The 18,377-nt window shown below is 34.2% G+C and overlaps 1 protein-coding gene across 12 annotated transcripts in view; it reads right to left on the reverse strand.

Annotated features, from left to right (window-relative positions):
* The window catches only part of MYOCD (myocardin), a 123,839-nt gene that overhangs the window by 10,706 nt on the left and 94,756 nt on the right, over window positions 1–18,377 (reverse strand). For all 12 annotated transcript variants that reach the window (XM_074312032.1, XM_074312035.1, XM_074312031.1 and 9 more), the window contains 3 exons: window positions 10,640–10,887; window positions 8,201–8,351; window positions 4,697–5,626 (listed from right to left, as the gene is read on the reverse strand). In XM_074312032.1, the coding sequence (XP_074168133.1) occupies window positions 4,697–5,626; window positions 8,201–8,351; window positions 10,640–10,887 (1,329 nt within the window). The remainder of the gene's footprint in view (window positions 1–4,696; window positions 5,627–8,200; window positions 8,352–10,639; window positions 10,888–18,377) is intronic.

Below are 18,377 nucleotides of genomic sequence, written 5' to 3' on the forward strand. Positions count from 1 at the left end.
CATTAGCCTATTTCCAGGTTTTAATACCTCTTTCTTAGACTATTGCAAAATTTTATTATCTCATCTGTTTTCAAAATTTCTTCTTTAATTCATCCTATGTTCCTTGACAAAGTGATCTTGCTAATACAGGCAATTTACATAGTCCTTTGAATAGGTAATTGACCTTCCCAAAACATTTTCTACTAAAAAAAAATTTATGAACTTCTTACTGTAGCAGTCAATTCCGCAATTTGGTCCCAATTACCATTCCAATGTTAAAGCCCACAACTACCATCATATACCCAGTACCTTAAACAAGCTAAACCACTCCCTTATCCCTAGACTCTGTCTTTCTGGAATTCCATTAAAATCTGACTCATTCCTACTTGCCATCTAGGGGAGGGCATGATGGAAAGGGGAAGGAAAGTTGGAACACAGAGTTTTGCAAGGGCTAATGTTGAAGAATTTTCCATGCATATGTTTTGAAAAATAAAAAGCTTTGATAAAAAATAAAATAAAAAAGAGTCAATGTAGATTAAAGCATGCTGTTTTGTTTTGTTTTTTTTAATCTGACTCATTCTTCAAAAGTGAGCTCAAGTATTGTTCTTCATAAAGTCTTCCTTGATTATAGGGCACTTAGTCCAAACTTATCCTTGACAAAGAATCTCTTCTACTATTGTCTTATCTTCCAAGGCAGTAGAGTCTATTTTTTGTAAGCTCTACATGGAGTTGAAATCTGCTTCTCAGTAACTTCTAACTATTTTGGACCTAGTTCCTGCCTTTGAAACAAAGAAAAATAAATGTAATATTTCTTTCATATGACACTCTTCAGATATTTGAAGAAAGCTATCATGTTTTCTCTGTTTTGTTTTCTAGCTTAAACATCTCCAAAACTTTGTATGATATGATCTTAAACCCCTTCACCATTCTGATCTCTCTCCTGGATATTCTTTAGATTATTGATGTTCTTCTATAACATTCAAAAGTGAACATAGTATTTGACATGTAGATTAAGAACAAAACGAAATATAATGAATCCATCATCTGCCTTACTTCTCAAAAAAGACAGCTAGGTGACATGGTAGATACAGTGTTTAGTCTCCAATCAAGTAGAAAGATCTGAATTTAAATTTGGCTTCAGTCACTTATTAGCTGGTAATTCTGGGCAAGTCACTCAACTTTTGTCTGTTTTGGTTTTCTTAACCAGAAATTGGTACTTACTTCCCAGCATTGTTCTAAGAATCAAAAGAAATAATATATATAAAGTGCTTAGTACAGTGCTTGGCACATAATAGATGCTTAACAAGTGGCTGATTTCTCTTCTCACTATTGTTAAATGCAGTTTAAGATCACATTAATCATTTTGATTACTTTATCACATTGTTGAAGCATACTAAGATTGACTCAGGGAAAATTTTCTGGAAAAATTACCTTCCTCTATTTTATACTTATAAAATTTATTTTCTGAAATTAATTTATCCTTATTAAATTTCATCTTAGTCCTAAATTTTAACCTGTCAACCTATAATCTTCTAATAATACTATTAATTTAAAAGTTGAATCATTCATTAAAATATGAATTATTCTTTCCAGATTTGTGTTATTTTTATATATGGTAACAATGCCATCTATTAATATGTCATCATCAAAGTTCAGTGAAAGGAGAGAGTAACTGAATTGACAAAATTATCAAACAGTACAATGCCAAACTTTGAGATCACACAACTAGAGACTTCCTTCTAAACTAACATGAATTCAATCTTCTGGTCTGGTCGTTCAAATAACTTTGAATCATTCTGCCTACTTGTGGCATTATCTAGTTTATACTTTCTTCTCATTTACTAGTCTAGTAATCCTATGAAAATGGAGAATGAAAATAATATGGCATGACAAAGTAAAGGGCATTTGAGTAAACAAAATTATAAAATATAGATAAAATTATTTCCACATTTTATCAGACATTTACATGTATTATTATTCTGCAGATTACTACACCAATAAGTAAGAGGATACATACATGGAAGAGGCACATAAATAGACACATATCAGAGGAAGCTGAGCAGTAAGGACAACTCAATCTGCCTTGGTAGTGTTTCTATTATTTCAGCATTTCTCATTCTCCAATGCTGTTGTTACTGCTATCCCCTCCCTCCTACTGATTTCTTCTTGTGATGTCATTGTCTTTACTGAGCTGTGATTCTCTCTCTCTCTCTTTCTATCTCTCCCTCTTTTTCTCTCTCTTTATATAGCCATATAGATATATGTATATATGCACATATATATAAATACATATATATACATGTATATATATACATGCCTTGCTGATATGTCTCTATTGATGTTTTAGTTGAGCTCTTTCCTGCCAAAAGTTGGATTCTAGCCTTATATGATCTTTTCCTCTATGCAGGAAAGAACCTATTCAGTTTATATCCCCAGAACTATTGCATAAACGATTTTTAATTAAGCCATGCTGTCTCTTTGAGGTCATTTTCCTTTTCTGGACTTAAATAATCATTCTCTTAATAAATGACTCAAGAATTTTACCAGAAATCAAGTTCCAACTCACTAGATAAAATTTGTGAACTCTACTCACACCCTTTAAAACACAAAACTATTTGTCATTATTTAGCTCTATATCAGTCTTTCAAATATCATTGACAGTGGCTTAAAAATCACATTTGTCAGTGCTTTTAATACTCTGAAATGTGTCTGCTTGGGTCTGGTGAATCAACTCCTCAAACACAGTTTGGTCCACTCCTATCAAATTCCTAATAGTCATTTTCACTCATTTGGATCTTATCCTTTTGGTGTACTTACTTCCTCTTCTGAAATGCAATAGCATGCTCTAACTCTTATCATTTATACTTTTATTATTCCTTCTTTAGTCTGTAAGATCCTTGAAGGCAGGGACAATATCTTATTTATCTTTTAATCACTCATGGTCTATAGTAATGAATTCACAAAGTAGCTTTTCTCCTGAAAAATAATCTCTAAAATACTTTCACACAACAATTGACTGGAAACCTTATCAAAGTTACTGTTGACAAAATTTTCAAGTACATGAGGAAAACACCAAACAAAATGACCATACTGAAATAAGGCCAGTTGTATTTTAAACAAAGTAACATTTTGATATACAAGTAAGTAATAAGATCCTAGTAAAATTCCTTCAAAAGATACCCTGGGAAATAATTTTTTTCCCCTCCTCTGGCGATTGAGGTTAAGTGACTTTGCTCAGGGTCACACAGCTAGGGATGATTAAGTATTTGAGGCTGGATTTGAAGTCAAGTTCTACTGACTTCAGGGCCAATGTGCTATCTACTGCGCTATCTACTGTGTCATCTAACTGCCCCCAAAATATACTTATCTTGATAATACTGATATAGTTCATTTCTTTTGTTTCTCATTGGGAATTATCTTGATATATTTATTTATTGTTTATTGTTTTGAATATTTTCAGGGAGAGAAAATCTAACCTTTGACTTAAGAAGTAACTAAACATTCCTGAGTGATTAATTTGGTTAGTTCCTAAAAAAAAAAAGAAAATCCATCTTCAAAAGCTAAAGATTTACCATCAGTGAAAAATTCACAATAATATGCCTAGTCTCCCAAACAAATTTTCAAAGAGCAGTTCCAACAAACAATTTTACAATTATTTTGTAATTACAACATGTTTTCTATATGGTTTCTGATTAGATACTAATAACCATTGCCTTGTGAAGTAGGAGGTAGTACAGATATGTGAAAGAATTTAATATTTTATTTTAGAAACTATTAGACTTTTTTGAGAAAGGGAATGACATAAAACCCGTGCATTAGAAATAGCTGTTAGCATTTGTAAGAAGTATGATTTAGAGAAGTAAGAGATTAGAGTCTGAACTTTTGCAAAAGGCCAAACATATGAGTCTGGTGGCCATGTGAATGGAAAGGGACAAATATCTTTCATTTTATTGAAATGATCATGTGGTTCAAGGCAGAGCAGAACTAAATTTTACTTTCTTGGTACTTGACTCAATGTTTTTTTTTATATTATGAGAACTATCTTCAAATATTTGATGAATTGTCAAGCTAGAGAAAACTATAGTGTCACTTCATAGAGTAGAGATAGAAATAAGGAGATGGCATGGTATAATTGTTTCAATACTAGATTTAGAGTCAGGAATATATCTACTTTGAAATATTATTTCAGATACATATTATCTATATGTAAAAGTTGCTTAAAATTCTTTGAGTCTCTATTTCCTTATTTTTTTTTTTAAATGGGAGCTAATAATAAATAGCGTCTACCCAAGAGAGTTGTTTGGACCAAATGAGATAACATTTAAAGTATTTCACAGGACTTAAAACATTATATAAATGCTAGTAATTATTATTATATTATATTTTCCTTTTTATCATAGACTAGAACTAGAAAAGATCTTAATTTACATGTTACATTTCTCCATTAGATTGTATACTTCTTAAGAGAAGGTATTGAGAACTTACTTAGCACAGTGATTAACAAATAGTTGACATTTAATAAATCTTTTAAAACTTGAATGACTCCTTCCTAAGTACTTCCTAAGGAATACTAAATGCTAAGGAGTACTTGCTAAAGTACAAATTCTTTTTATGAAGGTCTGTATGTCTAGCCTATCTTGTAAACTGAAATGATAAACTATAGCTCTTTAGCAGTTCATTCTTAATAAATTTTATATTTCCCCAGGGAGCTCCTTACCTGAATTGAGCAAATTTGGCTGTGGGTTTGTGAGAGGCCATTGTGTCTCTCTCCTTGGGAACTACAAGATAAAGAGAGGAGGTAATGGTTGTTGGGTGATGGGGACTGACTGAAATGTTGTGGACTTTTTGCATCTCCAAGAGGGGAATGTTGTGGAGAATTCTGAGGACTAAGAAATGTGGAAGAAAGTACATTGGTCTGTCCTATAGTCTCTACACAATGATTGTTTAGAAGGGAAAGGCATTGAGTACTTAATTCTTTCTCTGAACTATTATTCTGTATTTTCACAGATGTTTGTTTTGATGGAAAAGGACAACTGCATACAGTATCTTCCTTCTTAATGGGAACACCAAAGAAATGTGTCTGTGACTCTTTCTTCTTTGTACAATTATTCCTCTTCTGCTTCCGAAGTTGCATCCTCAGCTCTTCCACTTGTCTTTGCTCTTGCTGTAGCTTCATGGTAAGTTCATTAATCACCTTTTGCTTCTCTACTAACATCTTGTCCTTGTCAGAATCAATCCCATCTAAATCAGACTGGATGCATCCACCATTGAGGCTGCTCATTAGGCTCTCTTCTGCACAAATGTGGACAGGAGAGGGCTGCAGAACAAATGATGGTGAAGTATCATTGAATGTATCTGGTAGAGATCCAGTGACTGAGACATCAGATGAAGCTGGGGAAATAGGTGGTGTGGAGCTGGTGCTACCAAAGTGATAGAAGCCATTAGTTAAGACACTAGTAGAAGAGGACTGATAACTGGTTAGAGTATTGGATGGGTTGACAGGAAAAGTGATAGTAGTTATGTCACTAAAGTTTGGCACTGTGGTCCCAGGGCAGTCCTGGAAAGGTCGAAGACGATTTATGAGGGTTGTTTTAGTGCCAGACACCGGTAGACCCCTTATTCGAAGTTGTTGTCTCAATTCGGAGACCTAAAACAATAAAGGAATTATTAGAATTTAGATTGTTTTTGTCAGTATATTCATAACAAAATCTGTTATTAATAATGTGTATTGTTAACTAGAAAAACTCATTTTATAATTAAAATAAGAATATATTTAGTTGAATTTCCCTTATTCTTTTTGATATATTAATTAATATATATGAGTTTGGATAGATGGCAAATGGTGTATATGCAACAGGTCAAAAAAATGAACCCTGTTTGTAATGCCATACATGGAGTGAACGAACCTATCTATTTATAGTTATAAGTCTACTGATTTGCTTATTTGCGTGTTTAATCTCATCATTCTGAGTTCTAAGAGTATTCTCAGACACTAACTCATTAATTATTGAATTACTACATTTCTCTTATTTAATCTCTAAGCCTTTACCCCAGTTCATCAATTATTATTTTTAACTACCTGGAGAAAACTACTTTTCCTACAATGTTGTTTATTTTTATCACAGGAAAGAGAAAAAATATTCCATGGGAAATAGAGGATAAGGAAAAGTAATTGAAAAAACTTTTACATTAAAAATATTAATATTAGTGCAAGTTCCTTGGAAGTGTTGTTTTTTCCTCTGTGTGTGTGTGTGTGTGTGTGTGTGTGTGTGTGTGTGTGTGTAATGTGTGTTTCTCTTTAGCATTGAACACAATGCCTTAGATGCAAGAAGTTCTTGATAAATGTGTTTTGAATAGTTCCATTTGGAAATGAATTCAGAAAACTATGTTGGCACAGAGGAAGTAATGCAGTTTTCCATAATTGAAAGGGAAAAATTGAAAAGAGAAAGCTGCAGTAGCCACAAGGAAGAATTCTAGCTTTGAGTGTCCTCTGCTGGCCATAGGTGATGTTACCGTCTTTTTAAAGGTTGCTAGACAAACTCTTTCCGGTCAAATATGAGACATTTTAAATAAAATCATATTTGATGATTAACTCTGATATATTTACATTTTGAGTCACTTCGAATCAAATTGGTTAGATTTTAATTCACTCGATAACCATTCCTATAGATGTAAGGTATACAAACATCACGTAAGGAATAGAGGTTGGGAATTAGATTCCTGTATTGATTGCAGTGCATTAAACTAAGTAACTATTAAAATTGGTACCTACTCTCATCTTTAGGACACAAAGATAAAAATTAAACAATCTTTTCCCTCAAGAAGTTTCATTCTATAACAGAATATATGTAATTCCTTGTGAAAAAAAGGAACTAGATGAGGCCATTCTTCATGAAATAATCTCACTAAATTTAGTAAGGTCATTTGGGAGATTATTTCATCATCAAATAACCAAATATTCTTATTTTCATCATGAATTCTATAATGTCAAATATAAATTTAGATTCAAGTAAAAATAAACAAAATAAAACCCTTGACTCCCATTCTTGGATGTAATCTCATTAGTCTATTTTTCCCCATCATCATTTTTAGTGATTTTTCTTTAGCAGAGAATGTGTTTATCCAATAGTAAACATTTGTTTCAAGAATCCAGTTATAGAAAATTAATTACTTCCCAAGACATCCCATTTCTATTTTGGACAGCTCCAATTATTAAGGCTATCCTTATTTGCAGTTCAAATCTTCTTTTCTGTTCTTCTCTGCAACTAGATAGAACAAATCAAAATTCTCTCTTTCATGACAAAATATTTTAAAATAGATATTATTTCTTTTCTTCTTCCCCATTCTCCTTCCCCAAATTTTCCCCTACTATTTTCTGTTTCCCTGGTTCTCTTCTCCAGGATAAATGTTTTCATTTCATGCAAGTAATCTTTAACATGGATATAAGAGTTGTTACCATTTCCCAACCTTGAATATACTCTAACCTACTAATGTTTTTCCTAAAATGTGGCATCATCATGAACACAAATATTCCAGATGTTCTTACCAGGTCAGAATACTCTCTTTAGACAATTTGAACAGATTTTTTTTGCAAAAATCTTTTGATTGTAGCCACCAAAATATGAATAAAATGCCAACAGAGAATTATAAATGTGAAAGTATTTATTCTCAGATGACTTAGTTAAAGGGATAGATTCTGTGCACAGATTTCTAGTAGGCTATGTATATAACATGCAAGTCTCGGAATCAGTAAGACTTGATTCCAAATTCTGCTTCTAACGCAAACAGTGTGACAGTGGACAAATCATTTAGGTTCTTAGTGTCCTAGACTCTCTACAATTTAGAGATAAACTGCAGACTTACATAGAGAGTTTCCTGCAAGGATGATACTGTGTTTTTTCACTTCTGAAAATATATTGGATAAGGATTTTTTTGATATATTCTTTCATGGAAAGGAGTCAAGTTACACTACTATGGAATTGATTGCAATTATTTAATATTACATAATACATTATTAGTGTGGAGCAGGGAGTTCTAAAAAATGGTTGATGACTAGGATTTTATGCAATGATAAAAATTCTTCTCTCCTTTGCCACAGCACAAATATAGACTACTATTATATTACCTACATAATAATATTGCTACACAACCTGCTATTGGTGATTTCTGCTATACAATCTTTTCTTTTTCTTCTTTTTTTTATAGCCAGCAAAACCTATACCTTCAGATCATCCAGATTTGATGGAAGAGGACCAAGCTTGAGAGAACAAATGCCAGTTTGTCCAGAAAAAGTATCTTTGGCAGGAGACAGAAGAGTATTGCTTATGGAAACTGCTGAGTTTGGATTTCTGATCAATTCTTCATTAGATTCCCTAAAAAATAGACAATGGGATATTTTAGACAACTTCATAGTTTATCTCGCACATAGCAGGTTTTTAATAAATGTGTGTTGATTGATCAGTCTGGCAGCATATTTTTATTTAGATTCTTCAGTAACAATTTAGGGCCTGGATTGTCCATATCCCCAGTATAGGAAAGTTTAAAAGCTTGAATATGGCGAGGACTAGGAATATTTTCCATCATGAAATGAGAAAGAATGAATAGAGGAGAAATATTTTTATCTTAAATTTAGAGAGAGTTAATAACAAAATTTGGGATTGTTTCTGTTTTTGAGTTTCTTGATAAACTCTCATTCAGTTATGGAGTTCTTGGATATATTGTATCAAATGCTTAGATAATTTTCCTTTTCCTCCTAAACTATAATTCATATGGAAACAAATTAGAGAGATAGTCTCTTTTCCATGTGGAGTTACATTTCCGTCTTTGCTCTAAATACAAATGTTGTTTCATCTTATCTAATATATGTTTTCTGAAAAATAGGGCCAAACCATTGACTTTCACAAAATTTGTTCCAACTTTTTTTTTTTTTTTTGAGGCTGGGGTTAATGACTTGCCCAAGGTCACACAGTTAGGAAGTATTAAGTGTCTGAGGTCAGATTTGAACTCAGGACCTCCTGAATTCAAGGCTGGTGCTCTATCCACTGCGCCACCTAGCTGCCCCTACAAAATTAAAACATTTTAAATGTAAATTTTATTTAAAGGAATTTACTATAAATCTTTATCACTTAAGAAAGATTCCATTTGTGATATTATGCCCTAAATTTATTAGTTTTATACGTCTATACACTGGATTTTCTTAAAGTTGGGCACAGTAGTATTATAAATAGAAGAAATAAGCTTCTTTGTTTCTTCCAAGAATTAACAAGACTTAGAAATAAGTTGTACTTGCTCCCTTAGGGTTAATACCTTTCTGAGGTAAAGTTAATACTTATCTATTCAAGTTCCTTTCCCCTCCCCTCATCTTTCAGAATTTTGATTGCTTTGGTAGGAATCTAGAAGTGATTTCTCTTTTTATTCTTAATGTTACTTTAATATCTGTTAATTACGACTTCTTTTGGAGGCAGGAAAACATAGGATTAGCAGATGATTTTGTCTGCTCATATAACATATCAATTGTGGTAAGAGATTAAGGATTGAGGAAGGAAGACCAAAATTCAGATTGATCAACCAACAAATTACAGTGACTGGACACTTTTAAAATCACCAGATGACATAAAACACAACCCTTGTCCTCAAAAGGGTTAAACTTTACAAAGAGGAACCCACATTGGCATTATTTATTCTCAGTCAGTGGTTTGGTGGAATGAGTTCTCTTTGCAGACCCTGAACTTCCTACTCTGAGGGATTGCTCTCCTCAAGCTATCTCTTTTTTTCATCATCACTTCTCTCTAGACATAAGTTTCCCAACATACTTGTTTTGGCCTCAATACCCTGGTAAAAATCTAGCTGGGAAGACAAAGCTAACACAATTTAAGACAGCATACAACCAGATACAGAATAATGAAAGGTAGCATACAATCAATGTATAAGTGACATGCAATGTTAGAATCCTTACTAGGTGCTAAGTCAGTACTTAACAATTCTCTACTTCAGAGTTCACACCTTTAAAAGGAGTTTACACCTTTAGACTTCTGAAAGGAGTTTACATCTTTAAAGAAGCTTACTCATTGGTCCATAAGGAGTTCCCACAAGCCCCTGAAGGACCCACAAGCCCATTCTCTGGGAGGATAAAAGGAGGCAACATTGAGTGGGCACAGTCAATCTGGAAGAAGGCAGTCTGGAAAGAGTCAGTCTGGATTGGGTCAGGGAGAAGACTTCCCACACTCTTGGAAACAGAGTCAGATTCCCACACTCTAGAAGATTCAGAGTGAAGATTTCATTCCCACATCCACCTTCACTCTGGCTGGAGGCTCCAGAAGCCTCCCAAGAAACCTGCTCCCAGAGAAAAGGATTTATAGAAAAGAAACCTCCTCCCAGAGAAGGATCACCATCTAGAGACAACAGAAATCACAATGCAATAGGTAAATAGGAAAACATCTTTAGGGCAGAGAGTGGAGGGGGAAAAATTATATATTAGTCAAATATATGCATATTTGAAAGGAATAGCAAGTTGTACAGAATAGATTTGCAGTTTCATGTACCATCATCTTTTTATTGTATGGTATTAAGGAAATGTTTATTTTATTCCAAAAATTAAAAATAAAATAAAAAAGAAATGACATAGAAATGAGAGATTGTAATGAGTTCATAAGTGACTCACTTTAGCTGAGCTTGATGATGTCCTGGGTAGTTGAATCTTTGCTGCTGTTGCTGTTGGCTGAGGATTTGCAATTGTAGGAAAAGTTGTTGCTGCTGCAGAAGCCTAGCATAAGCAGAATCCATGGGTGGAGGAGATTTTTCTGCCTTTTGATCAGGGGGAATGTACTGGTGATATTTGAGCTTCTTCACCTTTGGTTTGGTATCCTTTGGTTTTTTGTGCCGATTTTTGCTGTCACTAAAGGACTTAGACTGCAAAAGACATGAGGAAAATAACATAAGAGTTAGCATGCAGACAAGAAAATGAAATTATATCATGGAAAATTTCTTTGTAGGGAATTTTTTGAATTACAGAAACAAAATGCAGAAAAATGAATTTGACCCATGGCTTCTAGAAGATATATTCTCCTAATAAGAATGGATCACAGTGAATCATCACTTTCAATCTCAATCATTAAACCAAAAAAATATCACTTCATGGTGTGGGAAGTGATTAAGAGCTCTGGTCAGCATGTAAAGCAGCCCCACTCCCCTCTTCAAGTTGAAAGATGAGAGAAGGAAAGAGCACCCTTTATGATTTAAATGACAAAGACTGTACACATTATATAGCCAGGATTTGTTATTTAACAATAGCTAACTTTAAAAAATGTTTTAAACTGTATAATTTATATGCATCATGTCACTTTATCCTAAAAAAATCCTGAGATAGATATTACAACTATTGTTATTCCCACTTTACCAATAAAGAAAATGAGATTTAGAGGCATTAAATGTCAGAATCAAGATTTCCCTGTCATATAGTATAGAGGAAAAAACATTGATTCTGGAGTCAGAGCATCTGGGCTCAGATGTGGAACCTGTGGAAGCTGTCTTAAGTCATTAAAATTTTTTGAGCCTCATTTTCTTCATTTGTAAAAATTACCGGGTCAGATCAGATGCCCTCTGAATTTCCTTCCATCTCTAGGATCCTATGATTGCCAGTCCTCTATTAAACCATATTGGCTTTACATGAAATCTATTTTGAAATCTGAGTATAGTTTATTGACTATTGTACCAGGATTAAGTCAACCTAGAGTAAAGGAAAAAAATTGGTAATTCTAAAATATCATGAAAGTATATTGAATGAAAAATGTTGAAGATATAAGGACAATGGCAACCAAGATAGTGGTAGTCTCACTAGAGAGAAAGGAGAGGTAGATAGAGGTTCAGTAAGATATGAAAATTTTAATTTCTTGGTAGATATTTACTTCTTAATATTTATAAAGTAATTTTATTTACAACAGAAGGACAATAATATTAGTATTCTCTCATTTTATGCTAAGGAAATAAAATTTGAGGTATATATTTATATATATATATGATATATATATATATTATATATATTTATAGTTATATGTTTTACATATAGTTATATGTAACATATAGTTATATGTATTTGAGGTATATATTTATAGTTATATGTTTTTCCCCCATAGTTAATGGCTGATAAAAGGCAGAATTGAGATTTAAATCCAAGGCTCCTGACCAGGATCCTTTGCTGTTTTGAGGAGAGTAACAGCCTCAATAGTCAGTAAATAGCATTAAGTGCCAGGCAGTATGCTGAATGCTGAGAAAACAGATTTGGGCAGAAAGAATGTCAATTCTTGCCTTCCAGGAGCTTGCATTTTACTAGGGGAAGCAAAGAAGAAGGAAAAGGAGAAAGGGCTAGAGAGAGAAAAGGAAGGAAGGATAAGAAGGGGGGGAAAGAGAGGGATAGAAGAAACAAAGGCATTTAGTAATAAATAATCATAATAGTTAACAGTTATATAACACATTATGTGTTAAGAACTGTGCTAAGTGATTGACAATTTCTATCTCATTTGATCCTCACAACAACTCTGGAAGGTAGGTGATGTTATCATCATTTCATACATGAGAAAACTGAGGCAAATAGGTTCAGTGACTTGTCCAGAATCATACAACTATATTATCTCTGCCAAAGGTCTCATATTCAGGATATTATAAGAATTAGATTCAAGTTATTCCTAAGAGCTATTCTGAAATAGATAAGTGATTAAAGGATATAAATAGACATTTTTCAGAGGAAGAAAAAAACTGTATAAAGGTCAGCTAGATGGTGCAGTGGATAGAGTACCTGCCCTGGAGTCAGGAGGACCTGTGTTCAAATACAGTCTCAGACACTTAACACTTACTAACGTGTAATCGTGGACAAGTCACTTAACCCCAATAGCCTCACAACAACAACAACAACAACAGAAAAACTGTATAAAACAGAGTACTGACCCTAAGAATCTGAGTTCAAATCTGGCTTCAGACATTTACTAAATAAATGACCCTGGACAAGTCACTTAATCCTGTTGTACCAGTTCTTCATCTATAAAATGAGCTAGAAAAGGAAATGACAAAGTATTCCAAAGGCTTTGTCAAGAAAACCCCAAATAGAGTCACAAAGAGTCAGACACAACTAATATGACTCAAGAGCAACAAAAAATTAAACTTTGAGGTTTATCTCATACCCATCTGGCTGCCAAAGATTACAAAATAAAATAACCAATACTGGGAGGGCTGCAGAAAACAGGAACACTTTTGGTAGAATTGTAAATTTTGGAACTATGCCCCTCAAATTTCTAAAGTTTGTGTACTTTTTGGTCCAGACACACCATTATTATTTGTATGTATACACATATAATGAATATATACATATATATTTTTATAGATATCAATAGTTTATATATACATACACATATATATTCCCCAAAGAAATAAAAGAAAGAGAAAAAATAAATATGAAAAATATATATTTATGGATATATGTATTGATATACATATTTTCAGATTTTTTTATAATAATAAAAATTATAATCTAAGGTGTCCTTTTGAAGAAGGCTAAACAAATATGAATTGAATGGAATATTATTGTGCCATAAGAAATGATGAAATACACAGTTGTAGAGGAAATTGGAAAGACCCCCTATGAACTTATGTAGAAAGAGGTGAGAAGAATGAGAACAATTTATACAATGACAACATTAAAAAGAAAAACAAGACCATTATGGGCATTTATTTTTTTTTTTATTTTTTATTATATATATATATTTTTTTTATAATATTATCCCTTGTATTCATTTTTCCAAATTACCCCCCCTCCCTCTATTCCCTCCCCCCGACGACAGGCAATACCATACATTTTACATGTGTTACAATATAGTCTAGATACAATACATGTGTGTGAATATCATTTTCTTGTTGCACAATAAACATTAGAATCCGAAGGTACATGCAACCTGGGCAGACAGATATTAGTGCTAACAATTTTCATTCCCCTCCCAGTGTTTCTTCTCTGGGTGTAGCTACCTCTGTCCATCATTGATCAACTGGAAGTGAGTTGGATCTTCTTTATGTTGAAGATTTCCACTTCCATCAGAATACATCCTCATACAGTATTGTTGTTGAAGTGTACAGTGATCTTCTGGTTCTGCTCATTTCACTCAGCATCAGTTGATTTAAGTCTCTCCAGGCCTCTCTATATTCCTCCTGCTGGTCATTTCTTACCGAGCAATAATATTCCATAACCTTCATATACCACAATTTACCCAACCATTCTCCAACTGATGGACATCCATTCATCTTCCAGTTTCTAGCTACAACAAAAAGAGCTGCCACAAACATTTTGGCACATATATGTCTCTTTCCGCTCTTTAGTATTTCTTTGGGATATAATCCCAGTAGTAGCGCTGCTGGGTCAAAGGGTATGCACAGTTTGATAACTTTTTGGGCATAATTCCAGATTGCTCTCCAGAATGGCTGGATTCTTTCACAACTCCACCAGCAATGTATTAGTGTCCCAATTTCCCCACATCCCCTCCAACATTTGTCATTATTTGTTCCTGTCATCTTAGCCAATCTGACAGGTGTGTAGTGGTATCTCAGAGTGGTCTTAATTTGCATTTCTCTGATCAGTAGTGATTTGGAACACTCTTTCATGTGAGTGGATATAGTTTCAATTTCTTCCTCTGAGAATTGTCTGTTCATATCCTTTGACCATTTATCAATTGGAGAATGGTTCGGTTTCTTATAAATTAGGGTCAGTTCTCTATATATTTTGGAAATGAGACCTTTGTCAGAACCTTTGTTTTTAAAAATATTTTCCCAATTTGTTACTTCCCTTCTAATCTTGTTTGCATTAGTATTATTTGTACAGAAACTTTTTAGTTTGATGTAATCAAAATCTTCTATTTTGTGATCAATAATGATCTCTAGTTCTCCTCTGGTCATAAATTCCTTCCTCCTCCACAAGTCTGAGAGGTAGATTATCCTCTGTTCCTCTAATCTATTTATTATCTCCCTCTTTATGCCTAAATCATGGACCCATTTTGATCTTATCTTGGTATATGGTGTTAAGTGTGGATCCATATCTAATTTCTGCCATACTAATTTCCAGTTTTCCCAACAGTTTTTTCCGAATAATGAATTTTTATCCCTAATGTTGGAATTTTTGGGTTTGTCAAAGATTAGATTGCTATAGATGTACCCTTTTTTGTCCTTTGTATCTAATCTGTTCCACTGATCTACCGGTCTATTTCTTAGCCAATACCAAATGGTTTTGGTGACTGCTGCTATATAATATAGCTTTAGATCAGGTACACTTAGACCACCTTCCTCTGAGGTTTTTTTCATTAGTTCCCTTGCAATTCTTGACCTTTTATTCTTCCATATGAATTTTGTTGTTATTTTTTCTAGGTCATTAAAATAGTTTCTTGGGAGTCTGATTGGTATAGCACTAAATAAATAGATTAGTTTGGGGAGTATTGTCATCTTTATTATATTCGCTCGGCCTATCCAAGAGCACTGAATGTCTTTCCAATTATTTAAATCTGATTTTATTTTTGTGGCAAGTGTTTTGTAATTTTTCTCATATAATTCCTGACTTTTCTTTGGTAGATGGATTCCCAAATATTTTATACTCTCAACATTTGTTTGGAATGGAATTTCTCTTTGTATCTCTTGCTGTTGATGGGCATTTATTTTGCTGATGTCAATTTTTCTTCCTTTCTCCCTCCCTTCTTTCTTGCTTTTTCTTTCTTTCCCTCCCTTCCTTCCTCCTTTCCCCCTCTCCCTCCCTCCCTTCCTTTCCAGAAATGCTAGCTTTAACAAAAAATCATGAAAAAGAAATCAATGGAATAAACATAGGAAAAGAGGGGAATTTTCTATCAATTTTCTATCATTTTCTATCAATTTGATAGTTTATCTAGACTTTCAAAGAGTCAACTAAAATTAATTAAAACAATAATAAAGCAGTAATCACTAAAACTTTTGGCACTGGTTTAAAAATAGAAGTCATCCAATGAAATACATTAGACTTACAATATATAAATGAAAACAAACATAAGATAATCATGATTGATAAATGCAAAGAGTCCAGTTCCTCAGGTTTAGATGCATTATTTATCAACTGCTGGGAAAATTGGAAAGTAGTCCAGCAGAATTTTTGTATAGAGATTTTTTTTATATAGAGATGTTAATCTCACATCATATATCAAAGTAAGATTCAAATTAATTCAAGATTTACAAAAGAAATGGAACATCATATTAGAAGTAGAGGAACATGGGAGTGAGATCAGTGCCTTTATCTTTACAAAAAATATTCATAGTCACCTTACTATTATTCAGTTGTTTCAGTCCTATTCTTTATGACTCCATTTGAGGCTTTCTCAGCAAAGATTTAATTTTTGGTTTGCCAATTCATTATCCAATTCATTTTAGAGATGAGAAAATTGAGGCAAATATGGGGGTTAAGTGATTTATTCAGGGCTACACAGCTAGTAAGTGTCTGAGGCCTATTTGAAATCAGAAAGATGAGTTTTCCTGATTCCAGGTCCAGTGTTCTGGTGCCATCTAGCTGTAACTGCAAGCAGATAAATTAGAAAGGATCTAAGTGTTTAACATGGATTATAAGATTACAGAGCTGGAGCTGGAAGAGAATTTGAAGTCCACCTAGTCTAATCTCTTTGCTTTACAGATGAGGAAACAGGTCTAGCTGTGCTAACACAGATAGTAAAGCACCTAGCAATTAAACTACAGTTCAATTAGTACTGAACATATTCTTGCATATTATGTTATGTTGAAAATTTGTGATTTTAACAGTATGGTAATTTTCTTCACCTATGAAGATAATGACATTTTTATAATTTAAAAATTTAAGAGAGTTACCAGAGCCTGAGAGAGAATTTTAGCATACTGGAATATTGCAGTGTCACAAAATGATAAATATGGACCACCTAAGGAAAAGTGAAAATGCAGAGCAAAATCAGTACTATCAAAACTATATATATATGGGGCGGAGCCAAGATGGCAGAGAAGATACATGCGACTGTGTAAGCTCCTTTCTTCCCTCACAACCAACTAGATATAATCAGCCTCAGAAATAGCGCTGGACTGATAGAATCCACAAGGACTGGAAGCACGACTTACCAGCTGAAGAGAATCTGGAGTTTCAACAGGAAAGGTCAGCTCCCAGGGGAGGAAGAAGAAAGGCCAGCACAGATAGTGGGGTAGTGGCACACTGTGCCGATTGTGCTGGGGAGGGCTCTGGGACAAGAGAAGCCACTGAGATAGAGGAATCTGGCACAGGCTGTTAGCTCTTCTCTGCTTATAATACAGCAGTTCAGAAGAGAAATCAAGCCAACTTAAATTTTAAAACCAGATTAGATCTTCCCGGATCCCGGGGGGTGACTCAGCAGATCTCGGCACTGTGGGTGTGGCCAACATAGGCAATCCAGGCTTTTACCTGGGGGTAGTTAAGAGATTGAAAAGTGGGCGGGGCGGTAGCTCATAGTGCCTGGCTTGGCTGGAGGCTGTGGAATTCAGCCCTGGGAAGTCCCAGAGAAGCGGAACCTTTGAACTAGGGACCGTAGTTTCTGGCAGACACTTCCAGTTTGAGTGCAGGGGCTTTTCACGTCACCTGCTGCTGACCTCCACGCCCCACCGGGATGCATAGGCTAGGCTTTGAGTCGCCTTTACTGTTCCGTCTCAAACCTCAGGGAAGCCGCTAGAACACAGCGCCCTCAAAGCACAGCAGTGCTGATCACCTGTGAGGCACTTCCAGGGAGGGGGTGGGGAACTCTCTCCCAGAGCTCTCTCTTAGCTCAGGCGCAGGGGCTGCTGCATCCATCCGGTCTGGGAGGAAGCTGGTAAAGAAATAAATAAATAATTTCCTACCCCAGGGACAGACTCCAAAAGATTTTTTAAGTATGAGCAAAAAGCAAAAAAAAAAAAAAAAAACATTGACTCATTCTACACAGAGAAAGAGCGGGTATCCAACCCCGAGGAAGTTAACAGCAGAGAGTCAGCAGATAACAACCTAAAGGGGAACGATTCCTGCCCCCCATCACATAACTCTCTCCTAGAAGAGACTATTAAAAAGCTAAGAGAGTTTGAAGAAAAATGGGGAAAGGAAAGAGAAGCTATGATAGAGAATAACAACGTTCTGAAATTGGAGTTGGAAAAAATAAAGAATTCACAGGAGATGCAGGGAAACAAAATTAGTGAATTAGAAAAGGTAAAAAAATCACAGGAAAGTAGGATTTCTGAATTGGAGAAGATAAAAAAGTCTCAAGAAAATAGGATTTCTGAATTGGAAAAAGAAAATAATTCTCAAAAAAAATTAGGGAAATGGAAAAAAATTCAATAGAGCAAAATAACTCATTTAAAAACGAAATTGGGCATTTACAAAAAGAACTAAA

This window comes from Sminthopsis crassicaudata, chromosome 4 (assembly GCF_048593235.1).
Source record: "Sminthopsis crassicaudata isolate SCR6 chromosome 4, ASM4859323v1, whole genome shotgun sequence".
NCBI lineage: Eukaryota > Metazoa > Chordata > Mammalia > Dasyuromorphia > Dasyuridae > Sminthopsis > Sminthopsis crassicaudata.